The sequence below is a fragment of the Bombus terrestris genome, chromosome 2, assembly GCF_910591885.1.
Source record: "Bombus terrestris chromosome 2, iyBomTerr1.2, whole genome shotgun sequence".
Lineage (NCBI taxonomy): Eukaryota > Metazoa > Arthropoda > Insecta > Hymenoptera > Apidae > Bombus > Bombus terrestris.
In genome coordinates this window covers 14,836,662-14,853,991 of record NC_063270.1, presented here as the reverse complement: position 1 = coordinate 14,853,991, position 17,330 = coordinate 14,836,662, and the positions used below count along the sequence as shown (strand labels likewise).

Here is a 17,330-nt window from a genome sequence, read left to right as displayed (position 1 = left end):
TTTCATGTTGACTTGGTTGTTTTTTCTGCGTTTCCTTGTCCGAAGATCGAACGAAATTGATTTGGGGATTTCGTTCGAGAAGTGTGGCTTGACGTTCATTAGCGAACGCGAAGGAATCCGCGAACAACATTATATCTCTATAATATTATCTATCAAGTGTACATCATTTGCTGTGTCTCCTACGTATTGCCTTTGTTCGAATCTCAGTCTCGCGCAGACATACAAATATACATATATAAATAGATACGTAATATACGACGAAACGTACATGCAAATTATATCGATATTAAGCGTGTTTAATCGTAAGGTAGATGTGTCATGGATCGCGTACAAATCACCAATGGAGATTTTGAATTGGTGAAATTTTATTTTAAAGGAGGAAAAAGTATACTCGGGCACAGCCGAGACATTTGGCAAACAATGGCAGGTTGGAGACGTTGTCGGGGTTTTCCTGGATCTAATTGACCGAACAATTAGTAAGACGGAATCTTTCAAGCGAACGCTTCAGCTGCCATTTCAAGCTATACATACATATAATTTGATTCAAGAGATAGATTACTGGATACAGAAAAACGTGTCTTTAAATACAAAAGTTTAAAGTCGAACAAATAATCTACGTTCGTTCGTTTGTTTCTTTTCTTATCGTACATCTTTCGCTTATTTTCCGCATTATTGTATACACGGTATTTCGTACAGTTTGGATGAGTGCCATTTGCTTAATCAATCAAACTTTGCAACATCATACGGCAAAGAAAGCATATGTATTCTACAAAGTCATTAATGCGGATTATTGCCTCACCTTGTCACATCATCACGACAACGTATTCGTATATATCAAATTTTCATCCATTTACAACCGAAGCTATACATTCTAATCATACACAATCGATTAGCATCATGTGTGTCCTTGTATTCTTTCCGTATCCAGTACTCTACTCAATTAATATTGTAAATAACAGCAACAAAGCTTTCATATTCCATACGATTCATATTTATTAACTACTAAAACAAAGGGTGGTCCTAAATTTTGGTATCGCAAAATAATTTTGAATAGGCTTTGAAAAGAAGACCGTGGCGGTTCATCAACGATAGAAAATATTGTTTGAACTAGACCAATATGGAGTGCCCTTCTATCTCTTCATTACAACATTTCTGCAAAATTTATTTATTCATTATCCAAAGCTAATTTTCTTTGTGATAACGTCACACTATTTTCATGTCTTAATATTTGATATATGCTATGATATTATCAGCCCTATATGCATGTGTAACGCTTATGTCGATTTTCACATTTGCTTCGCATAGTTGTATATAGTCGCATTTTATCCGCGTGTTTTATCTTTATAGCCGCTGCTAGTTGATTACGTAAAGCTTCGTTAACTTTCAACTTGCTAGTCGCACTAATGGATTACTCCTTTTACTTGACCCCTTTTCTTAAAATTAATCCCTGCCGTGCTGGTAGTAATCCAATATAAATTTATACATTTAACCATTACCGCAAACAATCTTTATACAAATATCGAAATATTTAGGCTTTTCTCTAAACGGAGAACTGTTGATGGATGCGCTCGGTGGTGAAACGTCTTTCGCTGACGTACAGGGTGACTGTTTCGTACCAGCTTTCACGCTTGGTGTTGGACAAAAAGCAAAATTAACTTTCGGACAGGATGTAAATACCTTAAAGTTCTTTACGACCTGCGGTTTGCAAGAGGGATACGAACCGTTCTGTGTGTAAGTAGTACATGTGAATCATAAATCCGTCTTACACGTGGTTGGGAAGATGGCTGGAAGAAACGTGTTTTGGTTGCTTGTCTTTGTATCTCGATCAATAAACAATACTTGTTTCTTTTTTTTTTAATGTCCAAACACGTGTACTATTTATCATGGGTGCATTTGGAATTACAGTTTTGTTTTTAGATAGTTGATTTATATAACTATCTGAGTAATCGATACGAGTAATTCTCTAGCGATTATCGTATATGAAAATACGTGTGTCCTACTTTTTAGGCACCCTATCTTATCTTCTAAAAAGGGAAGATGATTCTATTTTATTATATGCCAATTAGATATGCGTTTCCTTCGTTCCTTTCCAATTACGAATTTTATCGAGTTAAGTAAAATGTCTAGAATCGTCTTCAATATACCAGGAACATGAATCGTCCAGTTACGTATTGGTACACCAAGGATCAACCAATTTTCGAGAACACAGACGATATGGCTGACACGAGGATAGATGTAGCCAGGATTCCAGCCGGTTCCGATACTCCACCATGTTTAAAGATCTCTCATAACACGTTCGAAACTATGGAAAAGGCGAACTGGGAGTTCCTGCGATTATCTTTACCGGTTATTTGCCAATCGACGTTTATTTCGGAAAGTGAGAAACTAAGGAGATGGCAGGAAATCAAAATGCGACAGAATAGACTATTGTCTGAACAAGTGGAGCAGGCTCAACAAGCAGCGCCTTCTGCTCAAATAGAGCAGATCATGAGGTCTGGATTCAGTATGAGCGACATTAAAGGTAAGATTTTCTACGATTAATAATTCATTATATTTTTTATAGATACACGAATAATTTGTCCAATTCAAACTTCTGAGCGTTTTTAACGAAAACCTTGTTTGTACCAGGATTACAAAGGAACTATTCGGAGGATGCAGTGGAAGCCGATGAAATGATGAAGGAGTCACCGCTTCCCATGCAAAGAAACAAGCCGTTGAGACCTCCAAGGAAGGGTTCCCTCTATGGGTCACGGGTCGGAAACATGGATAACGCAATTAGCGAGGTTGACATGAATGGATACGGCGATATGAACGGCGACATCAAGGACGATAAGAAGAAACGTGGGCGTTCTCCGTTCCGGTTAGTATAAACACATATTTTAAATCAGTTCTTCCCGGGGAAATAGATTTTGATATTCTAATTTTCCTAGCAAACTTAGCAAAGAAATGGAGGATGCCCCGTAAGTTGAATTGATAAATCTTCCATATTTAAATATTTGCATATGTGAAATTCCTTTTGCGTCTTTGTCATGTGAAGAACACGAATGAACACATAAAGAAGAAACAATAAATTTCCAATGTGTTTCGCAGATTCTTCTCTCGCAAAGCGAAGTCTCCGGACGCGAAATCGAAAACGCCCGAGCCACCAGTACGTTCAGACATTTCTGATAAGAGCACCAAGACCCAGTCGATGAACAAAGCAAGTAACCGGCCTCCCCAAATTCGCATATCAAACGTAAAACCATTTATTTATTTATTTGTTTGTTTGTCCATTCGTCCAACTACCTGCTGCTATAATTTTATTGCCATCTTCGTTCAAGCGCCACGAAATAAGTGACAAATTCTTTCCATAGACGGACTTGAAAGTAGTGCCACCTCAGATCCCAGAACGCAACGCACCAAAAGCAATGTCTATGTCTGCTCTGAGTGGAAGCGGCGTCGAGGCGATTGGAAATGAGATATTCGATGCAGAATGCTTGAAATTGATGAACGAATACTTCTACGGAGTGAGAATCTTTCCTGGACAGGATCCAACGCACGTTTATGTTGGCTGGGTCACTTCCCAGTATCATTTGCATACTAAAGACTTTAATCTGTCTCGCGTGAGAAAGGGCTCTGTAGTTATTACCGATGACTATGATCGTCCTATAGAACAGTAAGTTCAATTTCTCTTCTATTATATATATATAAATGTAATATCAAAAAAAGAGGGGGGTATACGCTTGGTCTATTATATATTTAAGTTCGGGTTTCTCAGGATAGTATAAGTTGTAAATTTAAAGTATAAACTAAGAATCGTAATAGGGCTACTGAAGAGAGAAAGAGAGAGAGTGTGTGTGTAAGCAAGGGTGTATACCTAGGTGACGTCAAAGCTAAATGAGTAAAGGAGAGAAGAATGCGAGGGTTGATAGTCGGCATTTTTTGACCTGACAAGACAGAAGTTGGGAGCCGAGTGTTGGAATAAGACGTACGAAGATATTGTAATCAGTTTTTGTATTGGGTATTGCTTGTTAAACTAAAACTAAACTTAACTTCAAATAAGACATCTTTTCCTGTCTTTGCTCTAGACAATTTAAGATACTACATATATATTCAAACAAGACTCATCAAATTAGCACTATGACAGTGTAATGAAATGATGAAAAATTGAAAATCAGCAATGTAAAAGATAAATTTATCTTTAAGATTTCCTATCAGACACGAAAAATGCGTATTTTCAACTTTCTATCAATTTTATCGATTCTATTAAAATTTTATTAATTTCATGGCGTACTAGCAAAATTCTAAGCGTAACTCTATGCATGTATGTCAACGAATGAATCGACTTACTTTACAAGATAACTTATTTTAAATTATTCTGTTAAATGGAGCAATTTATTGCAGGGTTGATAGACAGAGCTGCTATATGGTAAGGGCGGATGAGCTTTACAACGAAGTAACGCAAGATGCATCTGGCAAGGGAGCTTCTCAAGGAATGTTCGTTGGATGTTTCGTGGATACCGCAACCGGTTGGGTGTCCTTCACTTGCGAGGGAAAGGAAACTAGCCACAAATTCAAGATGGAACCCGATACGAAATTATTCCCTGCCATCTTCGTAGAAGCTACCAGCAAGGAAATCCTTCAGATTGAACTTGGAAGAACCTCCACAACGTTACCATTATCCGCTGCTGTGTTACAAAACTCAGAACGTCATGTGATACCACAGTTCCCACCTAGATTGAAGGTTCAATGTCTGAAACCTCACCAATGGGCAAGAGTTCCAAATCAATCGCTTCAGGTTCATGCCTTGAAACTGTCTGATATCAGAGGTTGGTCTATGCTGTGCGAGGATGCCATATCAATGTTGGCTTTGCATATCCCTGAAGAGGATAGATGTATCGATATCTTGGAGCTTATTGAGATGGATAAGTTACTTAGGTAAATTTTGGAAGTGAGATGTTAATTCTCAAAAGGCAGAGGCTGGGTCAATTTTGATTTATACAGATATCAATTGCATCCTGTATGCTGTCATTTGGAATTCAGTCACTTACTTTTTGGTTAGATATATTTCAATTACAAAATTACAGATAAATCAAACTGCAATGATTGCATGAAAGAATTCGATTTCATAAAATGATTCTATAGAAAGCAAGCGAATGCTGCTTCTAGCTATACTTTGGTTTATTTTAAATATTATTACTATAAATCGATCAAAGTATCAAGATATATATGGACAGTATTGCATATGCGTTGTTATTTTATCAAATTACGTACAATTTTATTTTTTAAAGGAATTTTATTAACATATAAGGGTAAACAATTTTTTTGTCTGGACCTTCAAGTTATTGTCATGAAATAAATATTCCATGACAAATATGAGCCTCCGCCAAATGAGAATTAAACTTTCTTCTATTTATTTGAAGAATTAACATTTATCTATATAATTGTTACAGCTTCCATGCACACACTCTGACACTGTACGCAGCTCTATGTTATCAGTCGAATTACAGAGCAGCACACGCTCTATGCCAGCACGTCGATCAAAAACAATTATTGTACGCAATTCGAGCGGAATACATGTCCGGGCCCCTACGACAAGGATTCTACGACTTGCTGATCGCCTTGCATCTCGAGTCACACGCGACTACGATGGAAGTGTGTAAAAATGAATACATAATTCCTTTAGGTAAAGAAACTTTTTCAAAGTAATATCCCTTGAAACAAGAGATCTATTCATAGATACAGTGGTTACAAAAAATTACACATCCCTATATTCCATGTCTCTTATTGTATATTTTCCAATGAACTTATTTCTTTTGTCACGTCCTATATTCCATTTTGTTAGTGATGTAAAAATGCTACTAAATGACACGACATTCGATAAACTTGTACTTTAATATATTTACTTGTAATATACTTGCAATTAATTAGTTTGTGAATGCTATAATAAATACAATCATGTGGAAATATTTTCTGTAACCAATATAGATAACTTTATAGATATCTAACAATAAGTTTATACGTTTCATAGGCCAAGAACTGAAGGATTTATACGAAAACGAAGAAATGAAGCACAGCCTCAGGTATCTAGAAACCGAGTCGGTTCGTCCTCAGATGAAAATGACAGACATCAGGTAGGTACATTCAATTCAAAATTAGATGTGAACCCCATGACTAATAGGCGACATCAAGGGATATTCCTTCCAGTGATCAAACGATCGAGAACATAAGGAGCCTCTACAGTCCGTACTTCCCTCTGGATGTAGTGCGGGACTACGTGATGACTGCACTGAACGAGGCCGTTGAGGTCAATCAAGTTCACAATCGGGACCCCATTGGTGGCAGCAATGAGAATCTTTTCCTGTATGTAGCCAAATGAATACGTGCACGCCTGGGCTATTCTGCATATTTAATATCTACGTCGACGATACGAAGAAAGAAAATGCTTTCAGGATAACTTGCTTGCTGCCGCAGATTCAGATCCATTCTTGTGCCTCTTATTTACGTGATTTTTGTTTATTACAGGCCACTTTTGAAACTAGTAGACAGGTTGCTCTTGGTTGGAATGCTTAGGAACGAAGATGTTATGAAGCTTCTGATTATGATTCATCCTGAGACTTGGGATCCGACGTTTGACAAAGGTAAAATATATTTCAGACTTACGCAAATTTTATTTGGAACGAAGACAAAAGCAAAGATTGACATAACAGATCATTTCGAGTATTTGATGGCTGAATAAAATATTTCGAAGAAAGATCATTTGAAAGATCAAATAAACTAATACCGTAATTACTTCAAGATAATATCCAGGCAAATAAGATGATACAGCATCCAAATAATAATTTTTTAAATATTTTATCATATTTCAATAATTCCCTAGCCTACTATATTTTTAATAGAAGTAAAATTTTATCTTCTAAATATGAAATGTAATGTAAAAATCAATTTACAGAAGGAAAAGACGAGCACAAGAAGGGTCTGCTGCACATGAAAATGGCCGAAGGTGCGAAACTACAGATGTGCTATCTTCTTCATCATCTAAACGACATCCAGCTTCGACATCGCGTCGAGTCCATTATCGCATTTAGCCACGACTTCGTCGGTGATCTTCAGTCCGATCAACTTCGGCGTTACATCGAAATCAAACAATCTGACTTACCATCGGCAGTAGCAGCGAAGAAGACAAGAGAATTTCGATGTCCACCTCGTGAACAGATGAATGCGATCTTAAGTTTCAAGAATATGGAATTCGTGGATGATCCCGAGAATAGTCCTTGCGGAGAAGATCTGATAAATCGGATGAATGAATTCCACAACAGTCTCATGTCCTACGTGTCCTTGCACGCCCTGCAGGAAGCAGCGGACGCCGTGGAGGAGGCAGAAGACGCAGTTCAGAAACCTGGCGCCATTAAGAAGCTATTCAACTTTATCAACGCAGTGAAAGAACTCGAAGAGGAACCTAAACCCGAACCTGAACCCGAGAGAAAGACTCCAGAAGGTTGGAATTGTATCACAGTATCGATCACAGTATTCAGCTTCTCGATTCTTTTTGCTCCTGTCTTTTGCTATTACATTTTTTAAAACATATTTAAATATTAAATGGTGACACTTCTTTTGATATTTGTTACAGAGGTGTTCCGTAAAGTTCTGATAAAAACCATCGTCAGCTGGGCCGAGGAATCCCAAATCGAGACTCCGAAGTTAGTTCGAGAAATGTTCAGTTTATTGGTTCGCCAGTATGACACGGTGGGCGAGTTAATTCGAGCTCTAGAAAAGACTTACGTGACCAACAGCAAGACAAAGGACGACGTTGCTTTGATGTGGGTCGGTTTGAGCCAAATTCGCGCCTTACTGCCTGTACAAATGTCTCAAGAGGAAGAAGAGCTCGTTCGGGAACGACTCTGGAAATTAGTCAACAATCATACGTTCTTCCAGCATCCAGATTTAATCAGAGTGCTTAGAATTCACGAGAACGTTATGGCCATCATGATGAACACACTAGGCAGACGTGCACAGGCGCAATCGGACGCTCAAACTCAGCCCCAAACTACCGAAGGAGAACCAGTTTCCAAAGAAAAAGATACTTCTCACGAAATGGTGGTAGCATGCTGTAGATTCCTGTGCTACTTTTGTCGAACTTCCAGACAGAATCAGAAGGCTATGTTCGATCACTTTGACTTTTTACTGGAGAATAGCAATATCTTGTTATCGAGACCATCTTTAAGAGGTTCCACGCCATTGGACGTAGCTTATTCTTCCCTCATGGAAAACACGGAGCTGGCTCTGGCTCTCAGAGAACATTATCTTGAAAAGATTGCCATATATCTATCCCGTTGTGGTTTGCAATCGAATTCAGAATTGGTTGAAAAAGGTTATCCCGATCTGGGATGGGATCCGGTGGAAGGCGAAAGATATTTGGACTTTTTGAGGTTCTGCGTTTGGGTTAATGGTTAGTCCAAAGTTCATCTTGGGATACTTATTTTATATCAAAGAAGTCGTGTTATGTCGCATTGAGAAAATAATTCGAAATAATTCCTTCTAGGTGAAAGCGTAGAGGAAAATGCAAACTTGGTGATCCGTTTGCTGATCAGAAGACCGGAATGTCTGGGACCAGCGCTTCGTGGTGAGGGTGAGGGTCTATTAAGAGCTATCATAGACGCCAACAAGATGTCAGAACGAATCGCTGATCGAAGGAAAGTGCACGACGAAGCAGAAGGTACAACGGCGCTCATGCAATTCGAACATCCGCTTCCGGAATCAGACGACGACGAAGATTATATCGATACAGGAGCTGCGATCTTGAACTTCTACTGTACCTTGGTGGACCTATTAGGCCGCTGCGCTCCAGATTCTTCTGTTATCGAACAAGGTAAGTAAAAGTTGAATTCTCCTTTCCCTGGGTTACGCAATACGCAGAACCTTCGTAAGTATCATTAGTTGATGACCACTTCATTATTTATTTCGATAGAATGTTCGCGATTTTACTTTCATTTCCAAGCTTATAGTCGGTCCAACGGTTCTCAACCAGTACCACAATAATAATGTATGCATTTCTACAATATACAATAGAAAAATGATACCATTCAGAAGTTCAGTTTCAATCTTAATCTGTCGCCTCGTATTTAAATAATTAGAGGCTAGCCAAATATGTAGAACAGCTTCCTACCAACATCAAAAATTAACTGAACGCGAGGGTCAAGCCTTAAATTCCTACATACATTTCTTTTTTTTTTTTCTTTTAGAGGTACAGAAATTTTATAAGTTTGCTTTGGATAATACGTATTTATGAAATGGTTAAGAACCTGCGGCCTAATTTATGCACGAGCTCCTCCATTCCTCGCAACTTTCAAAATTATTTATCTAATAACAGTGTTTATTTTTTGACGAGCAACAGAGGCTTCTACAGAATCTGTCGGTAATATATACGAAATCAAAGCTTTCTTTTCTTTGCTAATAGCTAATTTGTGAAGGAGGTTACATCGGAGCATGTTTTCCAGGGAAGAACGAGTCTCTTCGAGCGAGGGCTATTCTTCGATCTCTGGTGCCACTCGATGATCTACAAGGTGTCCTGTCTTTGAGGTTCACGTTATTGAATCCCGCGGCAGGCGAAGAAAAACCAAAAAGCGATATGCCGTCTGGTTTGATTCCTGGACATAAACAGAGCATCGTTCTGTTTTTGGAGCGCGTTTACGGAATCGAAACCAGAGAATTGTTCTTTAAGATACTCGAGGAAGCGTTTCTGCCCGATCTCAGAGCCGCCACTATGTTGGATAGGGTAAATATAATACAGATTAGATGTTAATCCATTCGTGACCAATTACTCGGACGTCGAATGGTTTTGTTTCCTCTTTTAATTTCAATTATCATTTTAGAACGATGGATACGAATCAGACATGGCGTTAGCGATGAACCGTTACATTGGAAACAGTATTCTACCTCTGTTGATCAAGCATTCGAAATTCTACAACGAGGCGGATAACTACGCCAGCTTACTGGATGCTACGTTGCACACTGTATATCGATTGAGCAAGAACAGAATGCTCACTAAGGGTCAACGTGAAGCAGTGTCGGATTTCCTCGTGGCATTGACCAGGTAAGCGCGACCTTTTTCCAAAATACAATTGAAATGATTAACGGAATCGTTTTGTTGCTTAACAAGAGACGTCCACGAGTTAAATGTCTCGTAAGTTTCAACAATATTATTCTAAATTGCTAATTCTCGCCTACGATTGTAGTCACAATAATTACACTATAAGGGTAAAGGCGCTTATAGTATTCAGTGCCCTCACGTTTTTACTCCTTTATGATATGTGTTCAATGTATTTCTCTTTTTAGCCAAATGCAACCCAGCATGTTGCTGAAGCTGCTTCGAAAGCTCACCGTAGACGTGTCCAAGCTATCAGAATATACGACAGTCGCTTTAAGGGTAAAGTAAATTCTATAAAATATTGAAAAATATCGTAGGGTATAAAATATGACAAATATAAATGAAATGTTACGCCACGAGGCTTACCACAGGCTGTATTTTCTAACCGTCGCTCGCGGCCCAACAATGTCGCAGTCAGATCGTCTTATCTGACCGCCGAATCATATACAATGTATGGACGAGCGCATAGTTGTCGCCAAGCAGCGAGCTCTCGAAACGTCGAATTTTGTCCGTTACGTTTTCCACGCAAGAACAGACATACGTGATCATAGGCGCGAACGGTGGCGTAACCTAAGTATAGTGGGGGTCGTCTTAAAGATGAGACAAAGAAATCATTTAAAGTCGAACAGTTCCTTGTGACGTGTCGAACGTTACACATTGAATCGAATCTAACGCATAACGTCTATCTCAAGCTGCGAAGTGCGACAGGTCTCGTTATAAGCAAACCTTGACTGTTATAATTTTCGTTTTTAATTGTTGATCGTTGACTGAACTTGTTGTTTCGTTATTTTTATTAAACTTTTATCAACCAATCCAGTATAGTTCGTATGCACTCAAACCTAACCACCTCTATTCTCGTAATAGAAATAGGGGATCAATCAGTACGTGGCGTCGGTTGTTTAATCGTAACGAGAATTTACGACTCTCGTTGACGCGTTATCTCGCGATCGCGTCTCTCCGCGAACGGTTGAAACATGAAATATACCTAAATTTCATTTATCTGAACTCCATTTATTGAAACGAAATTTTAGTTAGCGCCTGATTGCTCGAACTCTTGTCAATTAAATCCCCCAATTTGAATGTGAACTATTATTATGTAAATAAAAAATAATTGGTAGCTAAGAGAATTGGCGAACAACCGTTACATAAATTGTTTGTTTCTCGACGTATTCGCGATAAATGGAGTTTTATTGTACTTTGAATTATTTGAAGGTATTTATAATTTTATAATAGTTGCTGACCCTTCACTACGATCGTTGCGCGAAATATTACGGATCGACCGGTGGACAAGGCGCATACGGTGCATCGAGCGATGAAGAAAAACGCCTGACTATGGTTCTCTTCAGCAACATTTTCGATTCGTTATCCAAGATGGACTATGATCCAGAATTGTTTGGAAAAGCTCTACCTTGTCTCACAGCTATTGGTTGCGCGTTACCGCCTGACTATTCATTGTCCAAAAATTACGATGACGAGTGGTACGGAAGCAAATCAGCATCTGCACAGTCGCCTGATGGACCTTATAATCCTCAGCCAATCAATACCTCTAGGTATTATATTTTTCTTTATAAAAATGTGAATGAATAATTAGCGTACTCATTTAAGAAAACCTTATTTCATTATCTTCTCACGAAAGTTCTACGAGGTTTATGACAATGTAATTTGTTACTGAAACGTGTAAAAGTGAAAATACGAAAATTTCAATATAAACTGTCCAACAAATCTCCTGAATATAGTTCGTAGTTTCTAAATCATGCACCAACTGAATGTTTGCGTTCAATACTATACAATAAAAATCGAAACTTTCAAATTAAATAGCTATCGCTCGTAACAACGTCATAAATCTTGTCTAACACCTCTAGAAAGAATGTAGTTCTTGTACAATTACAAAATTTCTTCGAAATGTGCTTTACGATTCGACAAAACCGGCGAATGAAAATTCTAAATTATGTAATACTGAAATTGTTTTAACATTCGACAGTGTGGTCCTCAATAACGATCTCAATCAGATAGTCCAAAAGTTCTCCGAGCATTACCACGACGCTTGGGCCAGTCGAAAGTTAGAAAACGGTTGGACCTACGGCGAACAGTGGTCTGAAGTGAACAAGACTCATCCCAGGCTGAAGCCATACAACATGTTAAACGATTACGAGAGAGAACGATACAAAGAGCCAGTCAGGGAGAGCTTAAAAGCTTTATTGGCCATAGGATGGAGCGTTGAACATGCAGAGGTGGATGTACCATCTACCAATCGTAGTTCCATGAGAAGATCATCGAAAAGTCAAGTGAGTAAAAATTCTATTTATATAGATCTTTGTCGATACACCAACTGAATTATATATTACGGATAGAAAATAATATTTCAGGCTGATTCAGCGAGTCCATTTAATTATAATCCTCATCCAGTTGACATGACTAATTTGACTCTGAGCAGAGAAATGCAAAACATGGCAGAGCGTCTCGCGGATAATGCGCACGATATTTGGGCGAAGAAGAAGAAGGAAGAACTCATCACTTGTGGTTCGTGTCAAGGAAGAATCGAAATAAATTATTAAATAATTTATTAATAAAACACAAATATTTTCTCAAGATATTGCTATTAATAACTCATTTATTTAACATCAATGTATAAATATTAATTTATGTCCTTCATAGGAGGTGGTATTCATCCTCAACTAGTTCCGTATGATCTTTTGACCGACAAGGAGAAACGAAAGGATCGCGAACGTTCCCAAGAATTCCTCAAGTACCTGCAATATCAGGGTTACAAGCTTCATAAACCAAATAGAGGTGGAGAATCAGAAGTTGCAACGGCTGGAGCCTCGGTGGAATTACGATTCGCCTACTCGTTACTTGAAAAGTTGATAGCCTACTTGGATAAGGCCACTATCAACATGAAATTGCTAAAACCGTCTGACACGTTCAGTCGTAGAAATAGCTTTAAAACGTCTACAAGAGACATCAAATTCTTCAGCAAAGTTGTCCTGCCACTGATGGAAAAATATTTTAGCACACATAAAAACTATTTCATCGCTGTGGCAACGGCTACCAACAATGTCGGAGCTGCGTCCTTGAAAGAGAAGGAGATGGTAGCAGCTCTATTTTGCAAGTTGGCCAGTTTATTGAGATCTAGATTGGCTGCTTTCGGGCCGGATGTTAGGATCACCGTCCGCTGTCTTCAAGTACTAGTCAAAGGCATAGACGCGAAGAGTTTAGTGAAAAATTGTCCTGAGTTTATCAGAACGTCTATGTTAACGTTCTTCAACAACACTGCAGATGATTTAGGACACACGATTCTTAATCTTCAAGAGGGAAAATACAGTCATCTGAGAGGAACACATTTGAAAACTTCTACATCATTGTCGTATATCAATAGCGTGGTTTTGCCAGTGCTCACGGCCATGTTCGATCATTTGGCTGCCTGCGAGTATGGTAGTGATTTGCTATGTAAGTAGAATTGAAATAAAATTCTTCTAAGCCTTTTAATATATGTATAAATGTTTATGATACCTAGACTGCGGATGTTTGTACATTTATGGGAAATTTGAAAGTCCAGTCATGCACAGAATGCATATAATATGCAAAAATATTCAAAATATAATATTTGTAATGTAATATTTGTAATTGTTGTAACGTTTAGCGGTTAAAATAATTTTCTATCTGACTGTCGTTTTTTAAATCACATTTATAAAGATATAATTTTGCACAAACATCCATAGTCTAGTGATATCGATAGAACATAGCGAGATATATTATTAACTATTTAACGAATATTATTATGTTCACTAATCGAACACGATACCTACACATGCACAAAAAATTGATCTGTTTGTATTTTTGAACAGTGGACGAAATTCAGGTGGCATCCTACAAAATGCTGGCATCTTTATACACTCTCGGTGTAGATGCCTCTCTAACACACGACAGAAAATATTTGAAGACAGAAATCGAGCGTCACAAGCCCAGCTTAGGTTCCTGTCTAGGTGCCTTTTCTAGTTGTTTCCCTGTGGCCTTCCTGGAGCCACATTTAAACAAGCACAATCAGTATTCCCTTTTGAATCGTATAGCCGACCATTCCTTGGAAGCACAAGATATCATGATGAAGATGGAATCGAGTATGCCTACCCTAGAGACGATCTTGACGGAAGTCGATCAATTCGTCGAGTCTGAGAAAACCTACAATGATCTTCCCCACGTAGTTGACATTATTCTTCCTCTACTTTGCTCCTATCTGCCTTTCTGGTGGTCTCAAGGCCCAGACAATGTAAACCCGACAGAAGGAACGTACGTCAGCATGGTTACCAGCGATCACATGAATCAACTGCTGAAGAACGTATTAAAGTTGATTAAAAAGAACATCGGTAACGAAAATGCTCCTTGGATGACTCGTATTGCTGCTTACACTCAGCAGATCATTATAAATTCATCAGAAGAGTTGCTGAAGGATCCATTCTTACCACTTGCTGAACGTGTCAGAAAACGTACGGACACTATGTTCCATAAAGAAGAATCTCTTCGTGGTTTTATTAAATCATCCACGGATGACACGTCACAAATCGAAGCACAGATTCAGGAAGACTGGCAACTTCTGGTTCGCGATATTTACTCGTTCTATCCTCTTTTGATTAAGTACGTTGATTTGCAAAGGAATCATTGGTTGAGGAATAACATTCCAGAAGCAGAAGATCTTTATAATCACGTAGCAGCGATATTTAATATTTGGTCCAAGTCCCAGTATTTCTTGAGAGAAGAACAAAACTTCATATCAGCTAATGAGATCGACAATATGGTGCTCATTATGCCGACAGCGACCAGAAGACCTACTGCTATTTCGGATGGAACAGCACCTTCCGGAGGAGGCAAGGTTAGTATTTTGATATGAAAGAATCAATAGTGGCTTTCAACGATCATAAATCGCTATTATAGCGATATAGTAAATGGTAATTATAATTAATAAAAACTATGGTCCATGGAAATTATAACTAATTCTTTATGGGTAAGCATATTTTGCCATGCTTACTCTTTATACTGTTCTAGCCAAACAAGTCAAATTTTTCAGAAAAAATAAAAATTAGCTTTAAACTCGTGGTGTGAACGATTGCCTACAGAGGATTAATAATGCACATAACTGACAATAATCGTAGTTAATATGACATAAAAATTGCATAAAAAATAACAAAATTAATAAAAAAGGTTAACTCTATAATCCATTACTCAACAGAAAAAGAAGAAGCACCGTGACAAGAAAAGAGATAAAGACAAAGAAGTGCAGGCTTCCCTAATGGTAGCCTGTTTGAAGAGGTTGCTTCCAGTTGGTCTGAATTTATTTGCTGGTCGCGAACAAGAATTAGTGCAACACTGCAAGGACAGATTCCTAAAGAAGATGCCGGAATACGAGATCTCGGAATTCGCGAAGACGCAACTCACTTTGCCAGACAAAATCGACCCAGCTGACGAAATGTCCTGGCAACATTATCTGTACTCCAAACTAGGTCAGAAGAAGGATTCCATGGAACCAGTGAAAGCACAACAGCTAGAGGATGTGGTTGCAAGGATTACAGACATGGCCAAAGTTCTTTACGGTTTACATATGGTTAGTGAAGAATCATTTTCAAGTATTACGTAACCATTGTCTGCTGGAATATTCTACGATAGTTGTTTCTCAGATACGCGAAGCTTCTTCGTTCAAAAGATGTGTTCGATTTATTTAGTAATTTTGTGTTCTTGAGTAGATAGATCATCCGCAACAGCAGAGCAAGGGTCAATATCGATCCGTGGTGTCGATACAACGTAAACGAGCAGTGATCGCTTGTTTCCGTCAAACTTCCCTACATTCCCTGCCCAGGTATCCTCTTTTAGTTTGATTCGCGTTACCGGTGTACCGTGACACTTGTGTTTATTTCACTGTCAATAATGAAAAGCAATCAAGTTCAATAAAATTAGGATAATCAATATATTATTTAATCCCTATACTTTTGTTGTGTGACGTTTGTTTCGATTTGAGTTTCAAATATTATACCTTTAGTGCGCTATCATCAAGTAAACCAGTAACCAAAATTTCAGTTATTTTTTGTTGTTTTCCACGAAAGCTTGTCTAATCGTAAGAGTAGCAAAAAATAATATTAACCACCGACAATGACCCCTGTAATTGTTTGTTAGTGATCTAACAACTGTAGTTGTGTGTGCATGCTGCTAAAAGGCAACGAAACCTCCACCATCTCGGGATGGATGGAAGCGCGTGCTGTGCGCAGCAAGAAAAAGGGCAGCGATTGCATGTCTGCGTAGTGAGCCACTTTACAAATTACGAAGGTAAAATGAACGTTTAATGGCTCTTCGAGTTTTGATAAATGATAATTATTTCACATATTATTTCAGGCATCGGGCTATAAATATCTTCGCGCGAACATACTACGAGCTCTGGTTGCAGGATGAGAATGTTGGCCAAGAAGTGATGATTGAAGACCTTACGGTAAGAATATGTTTCGTAAGGAAATATTTTCTTCCATAATTATCGTTTTATTCACTGTGAAAATGAGAATTCGCGTGAATGAAGAATAATAACGAACTGAGGAGTGAACATCTTGTGAATGAATCTGTCTAAAGTATCGGCAGCTAATCACATGTAATTCAAATTAAAAAATATATGCAATTCATATGTAATGTCAAATCTTCAAGAATATGATACGATTGAGGAGTGAGACAGTTCTATGTGCATTGGCAAAAGTTTGAAAGTTACCTCGTTTAACAGTTATCGTTATTACTCATATTTTATTTTTATCTGTTTTCTTGAAAGCAATCTTTCGAGGACGCGGAACTGAAGAAAATGGACAAAGACGAGGACGAAGGAAAACCAGATCCGCTTACGCAATTGGTAACAACATTCTGTCGTGGCGCTATGACCGAGCGATCCGGCGCGCTTCAAGAAGATCCCTTATACATGAGTTACGCGCAAATTATATCAAAATCTTGTGGCGAAGAGGAAGAAGAAGGCGAAGACGAGGGTGGAGGAGGAGGTGAAGAAGAAGGTGGCGCCTCGATCCATGTAAGTACTTTCTCTAATATTCGTTGAAGCATTAAAAAAACAAAAATTTCTACTAACGAAACTCTTTGAACTACTGAACATTCTTTTATGAAAAATACAAACATGGGAGATTGTCCAATGTGTTTGAAAATTATTAACAATTTCGTATCTTTTTCTCGCGTA

The 17,330-nt window shown here is 38.3% G+C and overlaps 1 protein-coding gene across 11 annotated transcripts in view; it reads left to right on the top strand.

Annotated features, from left to right (window-relative positions):
- The window catches only part of LOC100643070 (ryanodine receptor), a 41,977-nt gene that overhangs the window by 17,629 nt on the left and 7,018 nt on the right, over positions 1-17,330 (top strand). For 4 of the 11 annotated variants that reach the window (XM_048414172.1, XM_048414168.1, XM_048414163.1 and 1 more), the window contains 26 exons: positions 1,533-1,731; positions 2,148-2,521; positions 2,629-2,860; positions 2,931-2,960; positions 3,091-3,235; positions 3,354-3,655; positions 4,384-4,917; positions 5,433-5,665; positions 6,011-6,113; positions 6,187-6,342; positions 6,505-6,620; positions 6,932-7,477; positions 7,610-8,428; positions 8,522-8,848; positions 9,477-9,754; positions 9,852-10,072; positions 10,315-10,405; positions 11,360-11,676; positions 12,108-12,411; positions 12,493-12,646; positions 12,782-13,573; positions 13,972-14,990; positions 15,348-15,719; positions 15,859-15,971; positions 16,502-16,595; positions 16,920-17,168. In XM_048414172.1, the coding sequence (XP_048270129.1) occupies positions 1,533-1,731; positions 2,148-2,521; positions 2,629-2,860; positions 2,931-2,960; positions 3,091-3,235; positions 3,354-3,655; positions 4,384-4,917; positions 5,433-5,665; positions 6,011-6,113; positions 6,187-6,342; positions 6,505-6,620; positions 6,932-7,477; positions 7,610-8,428; positions 8,522-8,848; positions 9,477-9,754; positions 9,852-10,072; positions 10,315-10,405; positions 11,360-11,676; positions 12,108-12,411; positions 12,493-12,646; positions 12,782-13,573; positions 13,972-14,990; positions 15,348-15,719; positions 15,859-15,971; positions 16,502-16,595; positions 16,920-17,168 (8,120 nt within the window). Of the gene's footprint in view, positions 1-376; positions 477-1,532; positions 1,732-2,147; positions 2,522-2,628; positions 2,861-2,930; positions 2,961-3,090; positions 3,236-3,353; positions 3,656-4,383; positions 4,918-5,432; positions 5,666-6,010; positions 6,114-6,171; positions 6,343-6,504; positions 6,621-6,931; positions 7,478-7,609; positions 8,429-8,521; positions 8,849-9,373; positions 9,395-9,476; positions 9,755-9,851; positions 10,073-10,138; positions 10,163-10,314; positions 10,406-11,359; positions 11,677-12,107; positions 12,412-12,492; positions 12,647-12,781; positions 13,574-13,971; positions 14,991-15,347; positions 15,720-15,858; positions 15,972-16,501; positions 16,596-16,919; positions 17,169-17,330 lie in introns of all 11 variants that reach the window. The other 7 variants (XM_048414167.1, XM_048414158.1, XM_048414148.1 and 4 more) reach the window with 5 other exon arrangements.